This window comes from Rhipicephalus microplus, chromosome 1, assembly GCF_043290135.1.
Source record: "Rhipicephalus microplus isolate Deutch F79 chromosome 1, USDA_Rmic, whole genome shotgun sequence".
Taxonomy (NCBI): domain Eukaryota; kingdom Metazoa; phylum Arthropoda; class Arachnida; order Ixodida; family Ixodidae; genus Rhipicephalus; species Rhipicephalus microplus.
In genome coordinates this window covers 222,404,444-222,416,361 of record NC_134700.1, presented here as the reverse complement: position 1 = coordinate 222,416,361, position 11,918 = coordinate 222,404,444, and the positions used below count along the sequence as shown (strand labels likewise).

The 11,918-nt window shown below is 41.1% G+C and overlaps 1 protein-coding gene across 1 annotated transcript; it reads left to right on the top strand.

The window, feature by feature from the left end:
* Window positions 1–1,075: 1,075 nt before the first annotated feature.
* On the top strand, window positions 1,076–5,352 carry LOC119159618 (mitochondrial fission 1 protein). The gene is made up of 6 exons (XM_037412431.2): window positions 1,076–1,265; window positions 1,745–1,877; window positions 3,728–3,804; window positions 4,293–4,398; window positions 5,057–5,141; window positions 5,235–5,352. Exons 1-6 carry the CDS (start codon window positions 1,221–1,223, stop codon window positions 5,236–5,238), a joined length of 450 nt encoding a protein of 149 aa, XP_037268328.2. The 5' UTR covers window positions 1,076–1,220; the 3' UTR covers window positions 5,239–5,352.
* The last annotated feature ends 6,566 nt before the right edge of the window (window positions 5,353–11,918 follow it).

The window sequence follows — 11,918 nt, the reverse complement described above, 5'->3', positions numbered from 1 at the left end:
TCAAAGCAACATATTCCCGCCTCCAGCACCATCCAAATGTCCGTTGTTCCGTACATTCACAGTTCACTACGTGCTGCGTCGTCAAAGTACACATAAGAGCCTATATGTTTTGACAGGATACCATTAGAGCGCATGTTCTAATGAAACGCGTCCCGGCAAAAATAAGAAGGAAATCGCCGCTTTTTCACGCAGTCACTTCAGCAAAAGACTTCGTTAAATCGGGTTTCGTGGCCATGATTAGTTTATTCGAGTTGATAACACACTGAACCCATAGGTATTTTTCGGGGAATCAAAGTTTTTTCGCTCACCAAGAACTTCGTAGAACTCTCTTTAATTAGATTACGTTTTAACTGCAACTTTTTTTTTTTTTCAAAAATCAGTCTACCAACACGTTGCTATAGGACAATCTAATTGTGAATTTAGAAATTAATTCAAATGGGAATACAATTGCAACCTATATGATTCCTAATTCATGCTGACACAGTCACTTTTAATTTGTTTGCTTATTTATTTATTCGTTCATTTATTTATTTTTATTTATCGCAGCACAGTACATTTTGTAAACATATAGTTCCACGCCTGCATTTCGCGGTTCTTTCCAATTTACCTTCGAATTAAAACTCGGAGAAAGAAGCCCTGTTTCATGTCATCGTGTGGGTAAAAATTTCCTACAAATATTGCAGGGAAGAAAAATGAGGCCAGTTCGACCCAGCCTTTTCATCCTCCCCACTGGCTGCTTCACCACGATCAGAAAAACACGAACTTCGGCTCCTCCGAGATTCTGACCCCTCCGCCGATAGCCGTAAACAAATAACACTCGGTGATTTATTTGTTTGTTGAAATAAATTAAACCAGTGGTGTCAAACCAAAGTTATATGTAAACAATAAGCGACAGAAACATTGATGGCTAACCGAAACCGAAACTGAAATTCTAGCATAAGAACATAAAAAGTAATCAATATATTCAATTGTATAGAAGTATTTATGACACTGTGTATTAAATATTATCTTTACAATTGCGCGACGGATGAGTTTTTATTTTGCGGTTTTTTTTTCACTGTCATCGTCATCGCAACAATGTAGCTCATCATGTAGTTGCGACTTGCAGTTAGCGCTTGAGGTTGAGTCGCCCGAGTACTTATACGTTGTCAAAAGTCGCTTGCCTTTATATTTGCAATCAATTGGTGTCGTGTGACTCATATGCGACACTACAGTGCAAAATGGAGTCGATCCTTGAAGACTACGTGAGCGCGACGGATCTGAAAGTGAGCTTGTTTTCGTGGCTTTCCTCGGTAAACTTGAACACTGTCGACGCTGCGTCTCGTTTCGCGAGAACGTTTCGTTTACTATTTGTCATGTGCTTTTCTAAAAGGACAGATATTGTATTTCGTCATGTCTATAAACCTTTCCCAGTTATGTATTTCCGTCTATGTTCGTGTGAATCACGTGTCACGTTTTCGTCACTTTGCAAATGTTCGCGCAGACGTTATGTTCGTAGTGTCTTTGACATCGTCGACTAAGCACTTCTCAACCACTCATAGAGAATTCACCTTACTGTTTGAACACTTCGTTTGGACTCCTAGTTTCGATGACATACGAGACATTTGCGTGGCCGAGTTGCGTCAGCATTACGGAATCCGAGTCGATGTAAACTGAAGTATGTCGGCCAAGCTGTGGCGCAATAGATCGCAAATTGTTTTGTTTGTTCGCTTTTCATGCCCCATTTCGCCTCCATCTTGCGCAGCATTACGAACAGCAGTATCACGAAGAAATGAAAAATGGAGAAGTGGACACAAAAACTCAGTTCGAGTATGCTTGGTGCCTTGTCAGAAGCAGGTATCCGGCGGACATACGTCGAGGTGTTCTGTTGATGGAACGTGAGTCACCGGCAAGGCGTTTCGTGTATCGCTTGTACATTGAGTATCGGTGTTCGCGAAAGCAAAATAGCACACGTGAATGAATGCTTGCGCGGTAGTTATCAAACTTCTTTCACATATTTGCATTCCTGGCCTACTTGGGAATGCAATTTTTGTTTCCGCAAAATTTGTTTCTTTAAAAAACCTTTGTCATTCCTTATAAGACAAAAGGCTGAAGTCCCCTTCAGATAGAGCGCTAAATGCTAATGCAAAGTTTGCAACTAAAAATGACACTTTGCTTCGGATAAATAGAAAGTCACTTAAACGGTGATTCTGGGTAATCGGAATAAAGACACCAATTCTGGCCTGCCGCATGCTACGTTAATAGGTAGAGTTTTAAAGCTTTGCTTAAACAGAACATTCTGTCTGCCAAATTTTAGTTATAACTTAAACCAAAAATGTGATAAATACGGCCTCCTAAGCTTTTAATAATGTTGTGGGAACACTGTGCCATGTAATCCATGTATAAGGCACATTAGCGCCTTATAATAGCAGGAGATGGTGGGATCAACTTTAGTGCACACAAGTGAACAACACATTTAGCAGTGCAAGCATCGTCTTAGATGCCATTCTCTTCTGAAGCCCGCACATTCTGGCTTAGATTTGGCCCTATTGTGCACAGAAAATACCTTTTTATCATAGTTTGTTGGCAGGATAATGCATCCAGTAAGAATAAAAAAAATAGAATAAATTTTAGCTTACTGATCGTAATTATGCTTGTGTGGCCATTCTCATTGTTTTTTTTTAAGACACCCATGTTAACCCTTTCATGGTGTGTGCGCTTCTGAAGTGATTAGTGTGCTTTGTGCTCGGGCTCATAGTATTACGATAGTGCTGCTCCTTGCCACTATAAGGCACTAACATGTCATGCAGTCAGTGTTTGCATGATGTCATACAAACTGCTGGAGGTTGTAAGCTGCGTGCCTCTATACTACATAACAAAAGTTACCGCTCCCACAACCTTTTAAATCGGTGATGCTAAGCAGTTACAAAAATACGAAGTAGAGGCGGTTCTGGTGATGTGCAGTATATGGCTACTATGTGGCAGTCACATTGCTTAGTTTCAGACTGTTCTTCGTGAGAGTACTATTAACAAAATCAAGAAAAATTCGCAGTTTATTAAGATAAGTGTTATAAAGTGCATGAAGCAGGGTGGGGTTCCTATCCTTATGCGCACACTGTTGCAAGCAGTGAAGGAAGAAAGGAGGTACACACTAGCCGAAGTGACAGCTTTTTCTAGGCATTAGATGTGGATATGTACTTCATAACGATAACAGATAGGAAAGATATTTTTGCGATTCACAGATGCACGCATCACAAACTTTCCTACCAACTGCTCCATTTTGAAATATAAGCCTGGAGGTGCTGCATTTGATGATTTTTTAAGAGTACAGTGCCAGTTTGTTAACGCAGCAAAGCACTTGATGTTTTTCAAATTAAGCAATGGTTCATTTTTTAGTGTTTGCATTAAGAAAACTTCAGAGAAATGGAATAATATGCAACGGTGCAACACAAAGCCATGAAGCACTGACAAAGAGGACACGAAGACAAGCATCGTTGCACAATCATGGACCCTTATCAATGCATGCAGCTGTTGGTGCTACCGTAATTGAGCATTGCAGTAGTTCTTCTCATCTTGTCAAGTTCAGCTCAAGCCAACTTCACTGTTCGAAGTTAAGCACACAGAATATTTTTTAGTTACCATTACATAGACTACTCAACGGCACACCTAAATTTTTTATTTCATCCTTTTTTGAAAGCCTGCTTCTGATGCTTCATTTTTCCTTACAACCATGTGTTTGATTCAACAGACTTGTTTCACCATGGCAATGCAGAAGCCAAGCGAGATTACCTTTTCTACCTGGCTGTCGGGAGCACCAAGCTTAAGGTCTGTTGGCAATCTATAGCAGAAATGCACTCGAAAGCTTTGCAACTAGAAACATTACTTTTTTGTTATAGGCAGAGGGTGGCCAGTTCTTTACATGACGTGCAACTTAAATGTTTGAAAAGTGGAGCACAAGGCTGACAGTGTGGGTCTCGCGATTACTTAGTGCTAAGACATTTTGATATGCAAGGAAATGCCTTTATGATGCATTGCTCTCTAATCTAGTGCTCGCCACTTGGTGGTGCGTCGACCACCGCATCGTCTCGTAATACGTAGCTTCGATTACTAACAAATGTTCCTTGCTTATGCCAGAGAAATCTACTTCACCACGAATGGGAAAAAAATACTAAATGAAGCTTCTTGCATGCTTGTTGTCAAGTTAATAGTAAAAGCTTGTCACTAGTCCTGTATGTATTATGTTGAATAAGCATTACAGGAGCATGTTACTGTCTAGAATTTTGACTGTTTGTTAACAATCTTTTCATCTTCAGGAATACTCAAAGGCGTTAAAATTCATCAAGGCATTCCTTCATGTTGAGCCAGCCAACAGGCAAGCACAGGAACTTGAAGCAACTATAAAAAATCGCATGAAGAAAGGTAAGCTTTGTATATAGCTCTCAGGCTTTCCATTGAGAAGCTCTGTAATGTGGCTGAAATTCTTTTTTTATATTTTTTTGCAAAATCAAGTGTTGACAGGTCTGCTGTCACGGCAAGATATGAAAGAGACATTTATGTTAATTGTGTGGGATTCAGTGAACAAGCCAGAGTATTGGATACAGTGTTCAATGGTTAGGCTCACTAGTAGCGTAGCCTCTTGCTAATGTTACAGCTGCACGTGTTCTTACAGACTGTGTGTCATATTTTACATGTTAGAAGCCAAGTGCAAAACATTAAAACTTAATGGCTCTTAGCTATATACTCGGAGATTTTAGTTTCCTTCTGCAGCGTGATAGAATATCGAGGTCTTAGCGATCACATCATAGGGGCTTTTCCTACTAAACCCAGCTTGTTTTAAAACGTGTAGTTATTCTTATGTATTGATAACACGATGTAAAGAATCACTCAAACTTAACCCTCAATATTACTTAGGCATGTTCCTGTCCCTCTATGCAAAAAGCTTACTGTTTATTTTGTATTGTATTGCTTATAACCATAAAGTGATTGTCAGTGGCCAAGGCCTTAGCCAGGCACTCATGCTTTCAGTAGAATATCTTAGCTACTTGTGAATAGCTTTTACAAGCATTACTTATTCCAGAGGGAATAAAAGGCATGGCTATCGTTGGCGGTGCTGCTCTTGCTGTTAGCGGGCTTGTCGGTCTTGGAATCGCCTTAGCCAAGAGGTATGTGTCGGAGAGAACTCCCTGCACCCATTTACAAATGATACGATTCACAAATCGTTTCACCCTACATCACTTTTATCTTTTGCTTTGCAGATAAGAGGACTTCGTTCCTTCCCAGATTTCCCTGCAAATTGTCAACCTGAGCCCAGTTGTATTTTTTATTCTGTACGAAGTGTGCGAATAAAGTGTCAAGTATGACCTGACCTGCTAATACACTGTGATCAATTTTTTTTTGTTATCTGCCTCAAGACCTTAACATTACTTAACAAGACCTTAACATTACGAATGCATCAAGAAATCTCCAACTATGGCTGGAGGCCTGTGGAGCATAAGTACTAATCTTGCCTTTGCATATCTTAGGTAGATTACGGTATTTGTGAATGGTATTCTATCATGTTCATTATTTAGCAACTACTGCTAGCAACATGTAGTAAAGCCAAGCCACTGGCTAAGGATTATAAATCATGTCTGATAGCGGTTATTATTGGCAAGCAAACACAGTTTCTTACACTTCAAAATTACTCACGTTACACTTTAAAGGGATGCAAAACCAAATAATTCATGTCAGAGTGAAACAAAATGTCTAAAACCTCGTTATTAACAACAGCGCTGTACTTATAGAGACACCAAGGTAAATGTAAGACACTATACGTACCACAAATGGGACATTTTCAAATGATACCAATGACTTCAAAGAGTCCCACTACAAATAACAACTAATAATCAAACCAGTTGCAATAAGAAAACTTTCTAGGCATAACAACTCGAAACAAAATGTTGGTTCTCCGTTTATGCTTGGTCATGGAAAAAAAATGCCACCACCTCCTCGAAGGGAATCGTGAGGAAATGCAAATGCATTGCGTAGCATCCATATCGATGTTTCACACGTGAGAACCCAGCGTTAGAAGAGTAAGTTTTTTTTTCTTACACCGTGCAGCCAATTAGGTGCACTTGACGTTTTTCTGTCACAATAAACGGGGTATGCGTTTCCAGCTCTAATGATGATGATATATGGGGTTTAACGTCCCAAAACCACATATGATTATGAGAGACGCCGTAGTGGAGGGCTCCGGAAATTTCGACCACCTGGGGTTCTTTAACGTGCACCCAAATCTGAGCACACGGGCCTACAACATTTCCGCCTCCATCGGAAATGCAGCCGCCGCAGCCGGGATTCGAACCCGCGACCTGCGGGTCTTTCCAGCTCTAATAGCTAGCGTGCAAGGTTAAAAAAATTATGAAGTGAACAAAACAAACAGCATTGTCAGCTTGGCATTGGGGTTTCACAGCGGCATCTCGATCACACATTTTTGGATGTTCTTGAGAGGCGCCCAGCCAGCGAACAGTCAAGAGGCGCGAGTGAACAGGAAATTGGGGTGCAGGGAGGAGAGAGAGTGAATGGTAAGCACTGCACCTACCCTCTCCTACACTCTCGCACCACTTGCTCTGGTTGCTAGGGGCAAAGATGAGCGCCCGCCCGCAGCTGTTGCTATGGGAGAGGGAGTGAGAGCAGACAACAATGGATGCCTGGCATTGGCCGACTAAGAAATGCATTCGCATTAAAAAAAGCTGCTTGGCGTTACCATGAGGAATGGTGTTGCTGGTTCAAAAGTTAGTTTTCACCCGGTTAGGCTGGATCAGTGTCTAGTGGAGCCCTTTTGAACCAGGCAAGCAAAATATTTTGATTGTGGAAACATCGCGCAATTTACTTCTGGTGTGAATGCATTTCAGCGACATAATTACGAATAAGTTGCATTTTCAATCATTCTTTTTTTCCTCAAAATTGCTAGGCAAATGTAAGTGTGTCTATGACTGGTTGCACAAAGAATCACAACATGTCGACACCGTCGTCTAGTAGCCCTGCATTCTTACAACCCTTTGTGTATGGCCCCGCCCCGGTGGTCTAGTGGCTAAGGTACTCGGCTGCTGACCCGCAGGTCGCGGGTTCGAATCCCAGCTGCGGCGTCTGCATTTCTGATGGAGGCAGAAATGTTGTAGGCCCATGTGCTCAGATTTGGGTGCACATTAAAGAACCCCAGGTGGTCAAAATTTCCGGAGCCCTCCACTACGGTGTCTCTCATAATGATATAGTGGTTTTGGAACGTTAAACTCCACATATCAATCAACCTTTTGTGTATGTTGGCGGCCACGCTGTATAGGCAACTGCTACATCAGAGAAGCCCGTTATCAGGCGTGCGACTTGAAGTGTGCTAACGCTATGCAGACCACAAAAACTTAATATTTCAAAATAAGCATCTCCTTGGCACAAAAGTAGCACTAAGAGGTTTCTGGATCGATATTTCCGCCATCAACAACGACGTAATATTTGCCTTTAGAGTCCCCTTAATACTGTGCCTGTTTTCCAAGTTTCCAGAGTTCTAGTGCACGCCGTCCACTTATCGCCGTTTTATGCGTGGAGCTGCCAAACAGGATGTGCGCCCCAGTCAATGGTGATAACTGGAGAGCACGCACTATACCATCGCAAAGGCTTGCCGGTTTTCAGGTTTCATTGAATGCAGATAGTACACACATGTACAAAAGTAAGGTGCTTCTAGCAGTGCCGATTCTTTATAGTTAGGTTAATAAATGTTCTGTCTTGCTTACTTCATAATTTCACTAACTGAACCACGATAAACATTTGCAAACAGAAATGAATATGCCGCAATAGGAACTGTAATGACTACTTGTGTATCGCAACCAGTGTTCAACATCTATTTTTCATTCATGCTCTACGTCACACCTAGCGTTCAAAAATATGCAAATATCACCACATCAGCAGGCTTCATAAATGAAGTCAACACACGCATTGTCTTGCAGAAGCTTTATTGTACAAAAGCATTCAAAATAGGAATGCTCATACAAGATACAAGGCATAAGACCAACTGCAATAGAAAAACAAATGCCTAGAAAACACATGACTAGCTTTTATTACACAACATTGATAAACTTAAATATACTATGTTACATTATGGCATGCTTGTAAAATTGGCTCCTGCATAAAGAATGGACAGTTTAAGACTAACATTGGCATGTGACAATACATTCTCGAGGCAGAAGCTGTGGCATGGTGCCTGCTTGGAAGAACTGGCACCAATATGCCAAGCTTGTCACTTCGTAAAGCCAAGTGCAAACTTCCCAACGAACAGCTCCAGGCAAACATTTCGCCAACTGGCCTACAAATGTAAAACATGCAGTCTCAACTAGCTAGCAGCAGCCAAGCAACATGCTACCGGGTACATGAAGTTTTTGCACATTGATTAACAAGTCCTAGTTCCACTAGAACACCATTGGCACAGCAGCAACAATGAACAGGTACTGATTGCAACTACAACTAGAAAGCCTAGGCGTAACACTACAACTCTTATCTTGCCTAGTGCTAAGCTGCTTTTTTGTTTCTCTATCACGATACAAGGAAGACACTGCGTAGGCACACAACATTGACACATTACGGATAAAGATGACTGACAAGTAACAACAACAAGAGCTCCCTCGTACCATACGTATTGGCACCTCAGTCCCCAGGCTGCAATGCCATGACTGTGAAGCTTTCTTCATACAAAAACCATCGATTTTTCACACAGCGACAGCAACTCCACACCAGCTCTTTTCCACAACTAAACTGCTTGCACTTCAGAAAAGGATTTTGGCAGCTGCAACAGACATCGTGGTTAAAAGACTTGTTTTCAATGTCGGAAACGGCATTCGTACACAGCAACAACCAAAAGATGTTGCAACTCCTCCTGGGGCAACAATTCAATGTCAGAAACGTCATACGTACACAGCGACAACCAAAACATGTCACAACTCCTCCCGGGGCAACAATTTCTGGGAGCACTTATATACACTTGCCCGACACATCGCACAAATGCGACTGTATGTTCCCCTCCTGTAGTTTAAATGCTGTGTGCACAGTCCTCTTATAAATTAAAACGGCATCCAATATATGCGAGTCCCATGTTTCTATTACACTTCTATTAGTTGCACTGACAGAAATGAACAAAATACCTATAATACAAAACCGGCACAATTCTCTTAAATGGCCTAGATAGAACAAGTTCAGAATATGTGCATTAGGAACCAATGAAGCTTGATATCAGTGTCAAATTATTTCACTCAATCTCAAGTCTGGATTAACTGCCTTTTCCAGAGCCTGAGTAGCTATGGATGCTTTGGCACAAAAAGTATTTTAAAAGCAAACGAATCTTAGTCAGGCAGATACAAAGAAAAAAAAAGCCTTTCAGTCTATGGCTACTCGCCTAAGTGGTTTTTCAGTACACCATATGAAGAGAATGCACATTTATTGTGAATTCGATGTAACTCAAGTGTGGACATGTGTAGCGTTCCCCAACTGCTGCCTGGACAGAATAGATTGCAATAATTTGTTTGTTGGCACGAAACATGAGGCACAAGTGCTTGAAGTGGATGAAATGTGGTATCACCCTTTCAGAAAATGTCTGCAAACTTATCACCAACAAAATAAAACCTGATAATGTGCTTTGGTACATGCTAAATGAAAAATTGTGCACAGCTTGTAGAGAGCATCCTGTTGATAAAATAAAGCATCTGCAGTGCAAACATAAAACTGCAAAGCAGGTGATGACAGTAGAAGCACATGTATTTATGAAGTGAATGCATTCATCTAACACCACCCGGTTCAGCGATCTAACTGAAACACAGAAATCAAAGTTTGACCAGCCTGCTTGCTTGATAAAATATCACAAAGAATGAGACTTTATTATTAACCCTGTAAAGCATACTTTGAGAAAATAACTAGCATCCAGCCACTTAAAGTCTTGGAAAGTCAACGGATTACCTGAATAAAGGCTGGTCAGTAATGCTAGCACTCCAAAGTAAAAACAGTGTGCATCACAGATGTGATCATTCTCGATCTGACGAGCAGAACATAATTGCAGCCCGCTAACAACACTTCTTTCACTGCTTCTCATATTTGTGGCAACCTTATCACAAACCATTTTAACTGCCAACAAAAGCCCCGCTTTACACAAGTAGCGCTTAAGATGGTACCATTGCAAGTCAGTAACAGAAGTACATGCTCAACATCAGAAATTATTAAGTTGCCAAGCTACAGAAACATTGCGTCTCTAGTCAAACACAATGTTAAAGTTCTCAAGTGAAATGGCATGTAGTGCATTTTAGTTTATGTTGCCTCTTAAAGGGACACTAAAGTCAAATAACAAGTTACGTCAGAGTGAAACCTCAATGTATGACAGTATCTAAAACGACAATATTATCAACAACAGTGCACTACTTATTGAGAAATTAAGGTAAGTGCACAAGAACACAAGCGCCACAGTAGGACATTTTCAAAATGATCACGATGACATCAGACGAACCGCCTACAATTAATCACTAGTATCTATCTAACTGCACTAAATAAAGGGCCTTCCGTACATCAAGAGATGCAATAAAATGCTTCTTGTTCATTTCTGTTTGAGTCATGGAAAAAATAACCGCCGGACGTTATATGGGGAATGGCGCGAGTGGTTCAAAAATTCAATTTTCGCATGGTTACACGGGACAAGTGGTGCCATCTAGAGGGGCGCATTTGAAACAAAAAACGGTCTGCGATCTCGAAGCTAATGGCGGGAAATTAATCAATGGCTGTTGTTGCTGCTGTGGCACCCGCTGCTTTCAGTCTGCTGCTGCTAGCGCAGTAAGGCTGAGCAACATTGTGCACGGCAACAGTGACGTGAATCGGTCTGGTGGGTACGCTTCTTGAGGCGAGTAATTTGAAGTGTGATAACCCGATGCAACACTACGAGGTTTCTGGACCCCTATTTCAACAATCAACGTCGACTTAATAGTTGCCTTTAGTGTCCCTTTAACCCACATTTAAGAAGCAACTAAGTTCACTAGAAAATTGACGAACCCAGCCTTCAAAGACACGTGCACAAGAATAGAAGTTTAGACAACCACACACACCCAGCATGTGTGTTCACCAAAACTTCTTGTGTACGTATCTTTGAAAGCAGAGTTGTGTGATCATCTAAACTTCTCTTCTTTTGCACGCATCTTCTAAGGTTGGGTTTGTCGATTTTGCAAACTACGTACCAAGAGGCCCGGCACCAGACTTTCCTAAGTCTGTTGCCGCAAGTAAATCGGATAAAGGCTTCACAATGAGTTGTACAATCCCTTAAGAATGAAAACCTGGCCTTGCAACTACAAAAGTAGCTATAATGGCAACCTGCTGCGACAGCTGTGATGCCAGAAAAACTTCTTGATACATAAATGTAACCATCGCCACCTGACCAGGGGCAATGTTAACATTAAACAAGTGAAACATGCTCAACATCTAAAGAGTGCAGTTTTGGCACTGAAGATGAACAACCCCTCCTTGTGCGACTCTTTTTTGGCAAGATTCATCAATATTATCCCCTGTAACAATAACTGCGTCGTGTGCAACTAGCCAGGGAAGTACTACAATGCTAAGAGCGTGCATAAATTTTGCTTATGCCTTAGAAGTTGTAAAATAAATCAAGTCCAGGGGCTACTTTAAAACTAGAAGAATCACAAAAAAATGTTTAGTCACAATAGAGACTTAAGCAGTTCTAATGATGAGATGCAAGGCAGCCACCAGAAATGCAACTTGCAGAAAAGAAGCTTTATGGTTAAAAATTACTTGCAGACAACTGGAGGCATGAAAAGGACAGTACAAGTGCTTCAGTCCTCTTTGTTACTCTTTTGTCGGCATCCTCTTTGCTCAACTATTCAAAACTTGAATATTTAAGCAACTTCTGCTTTTTTTTTACACAGCAA

What these genes read in the sequence shown, in the direction of transcription:
- LOC119159618 (XM_037412431.2), top strand. Translation starts at nt 1,221, where the DNA reads ATGGAGTCGATCCTTGAAGACTACGTGAGCGCGACGGATCTGAAA. An exon ending in TGAGCGCGACGGATCTGAAA is followed by an intron (nt 1,266 to 1,744) that starts GTGAGCTTGTTT and finishes CATCTTGCGCAG; the next exon opens with CATTACGAACAGCAGTATCA. An exon ending in TCGGGAGCACCAAGCTTAAG is followed by an intron (nt 3,805 to 4,292) that starts GTCTGTTGGCAA and finishes TTTCATCTTCAG; the next exon opens with GAATACTCAAAGGCGTTAAA.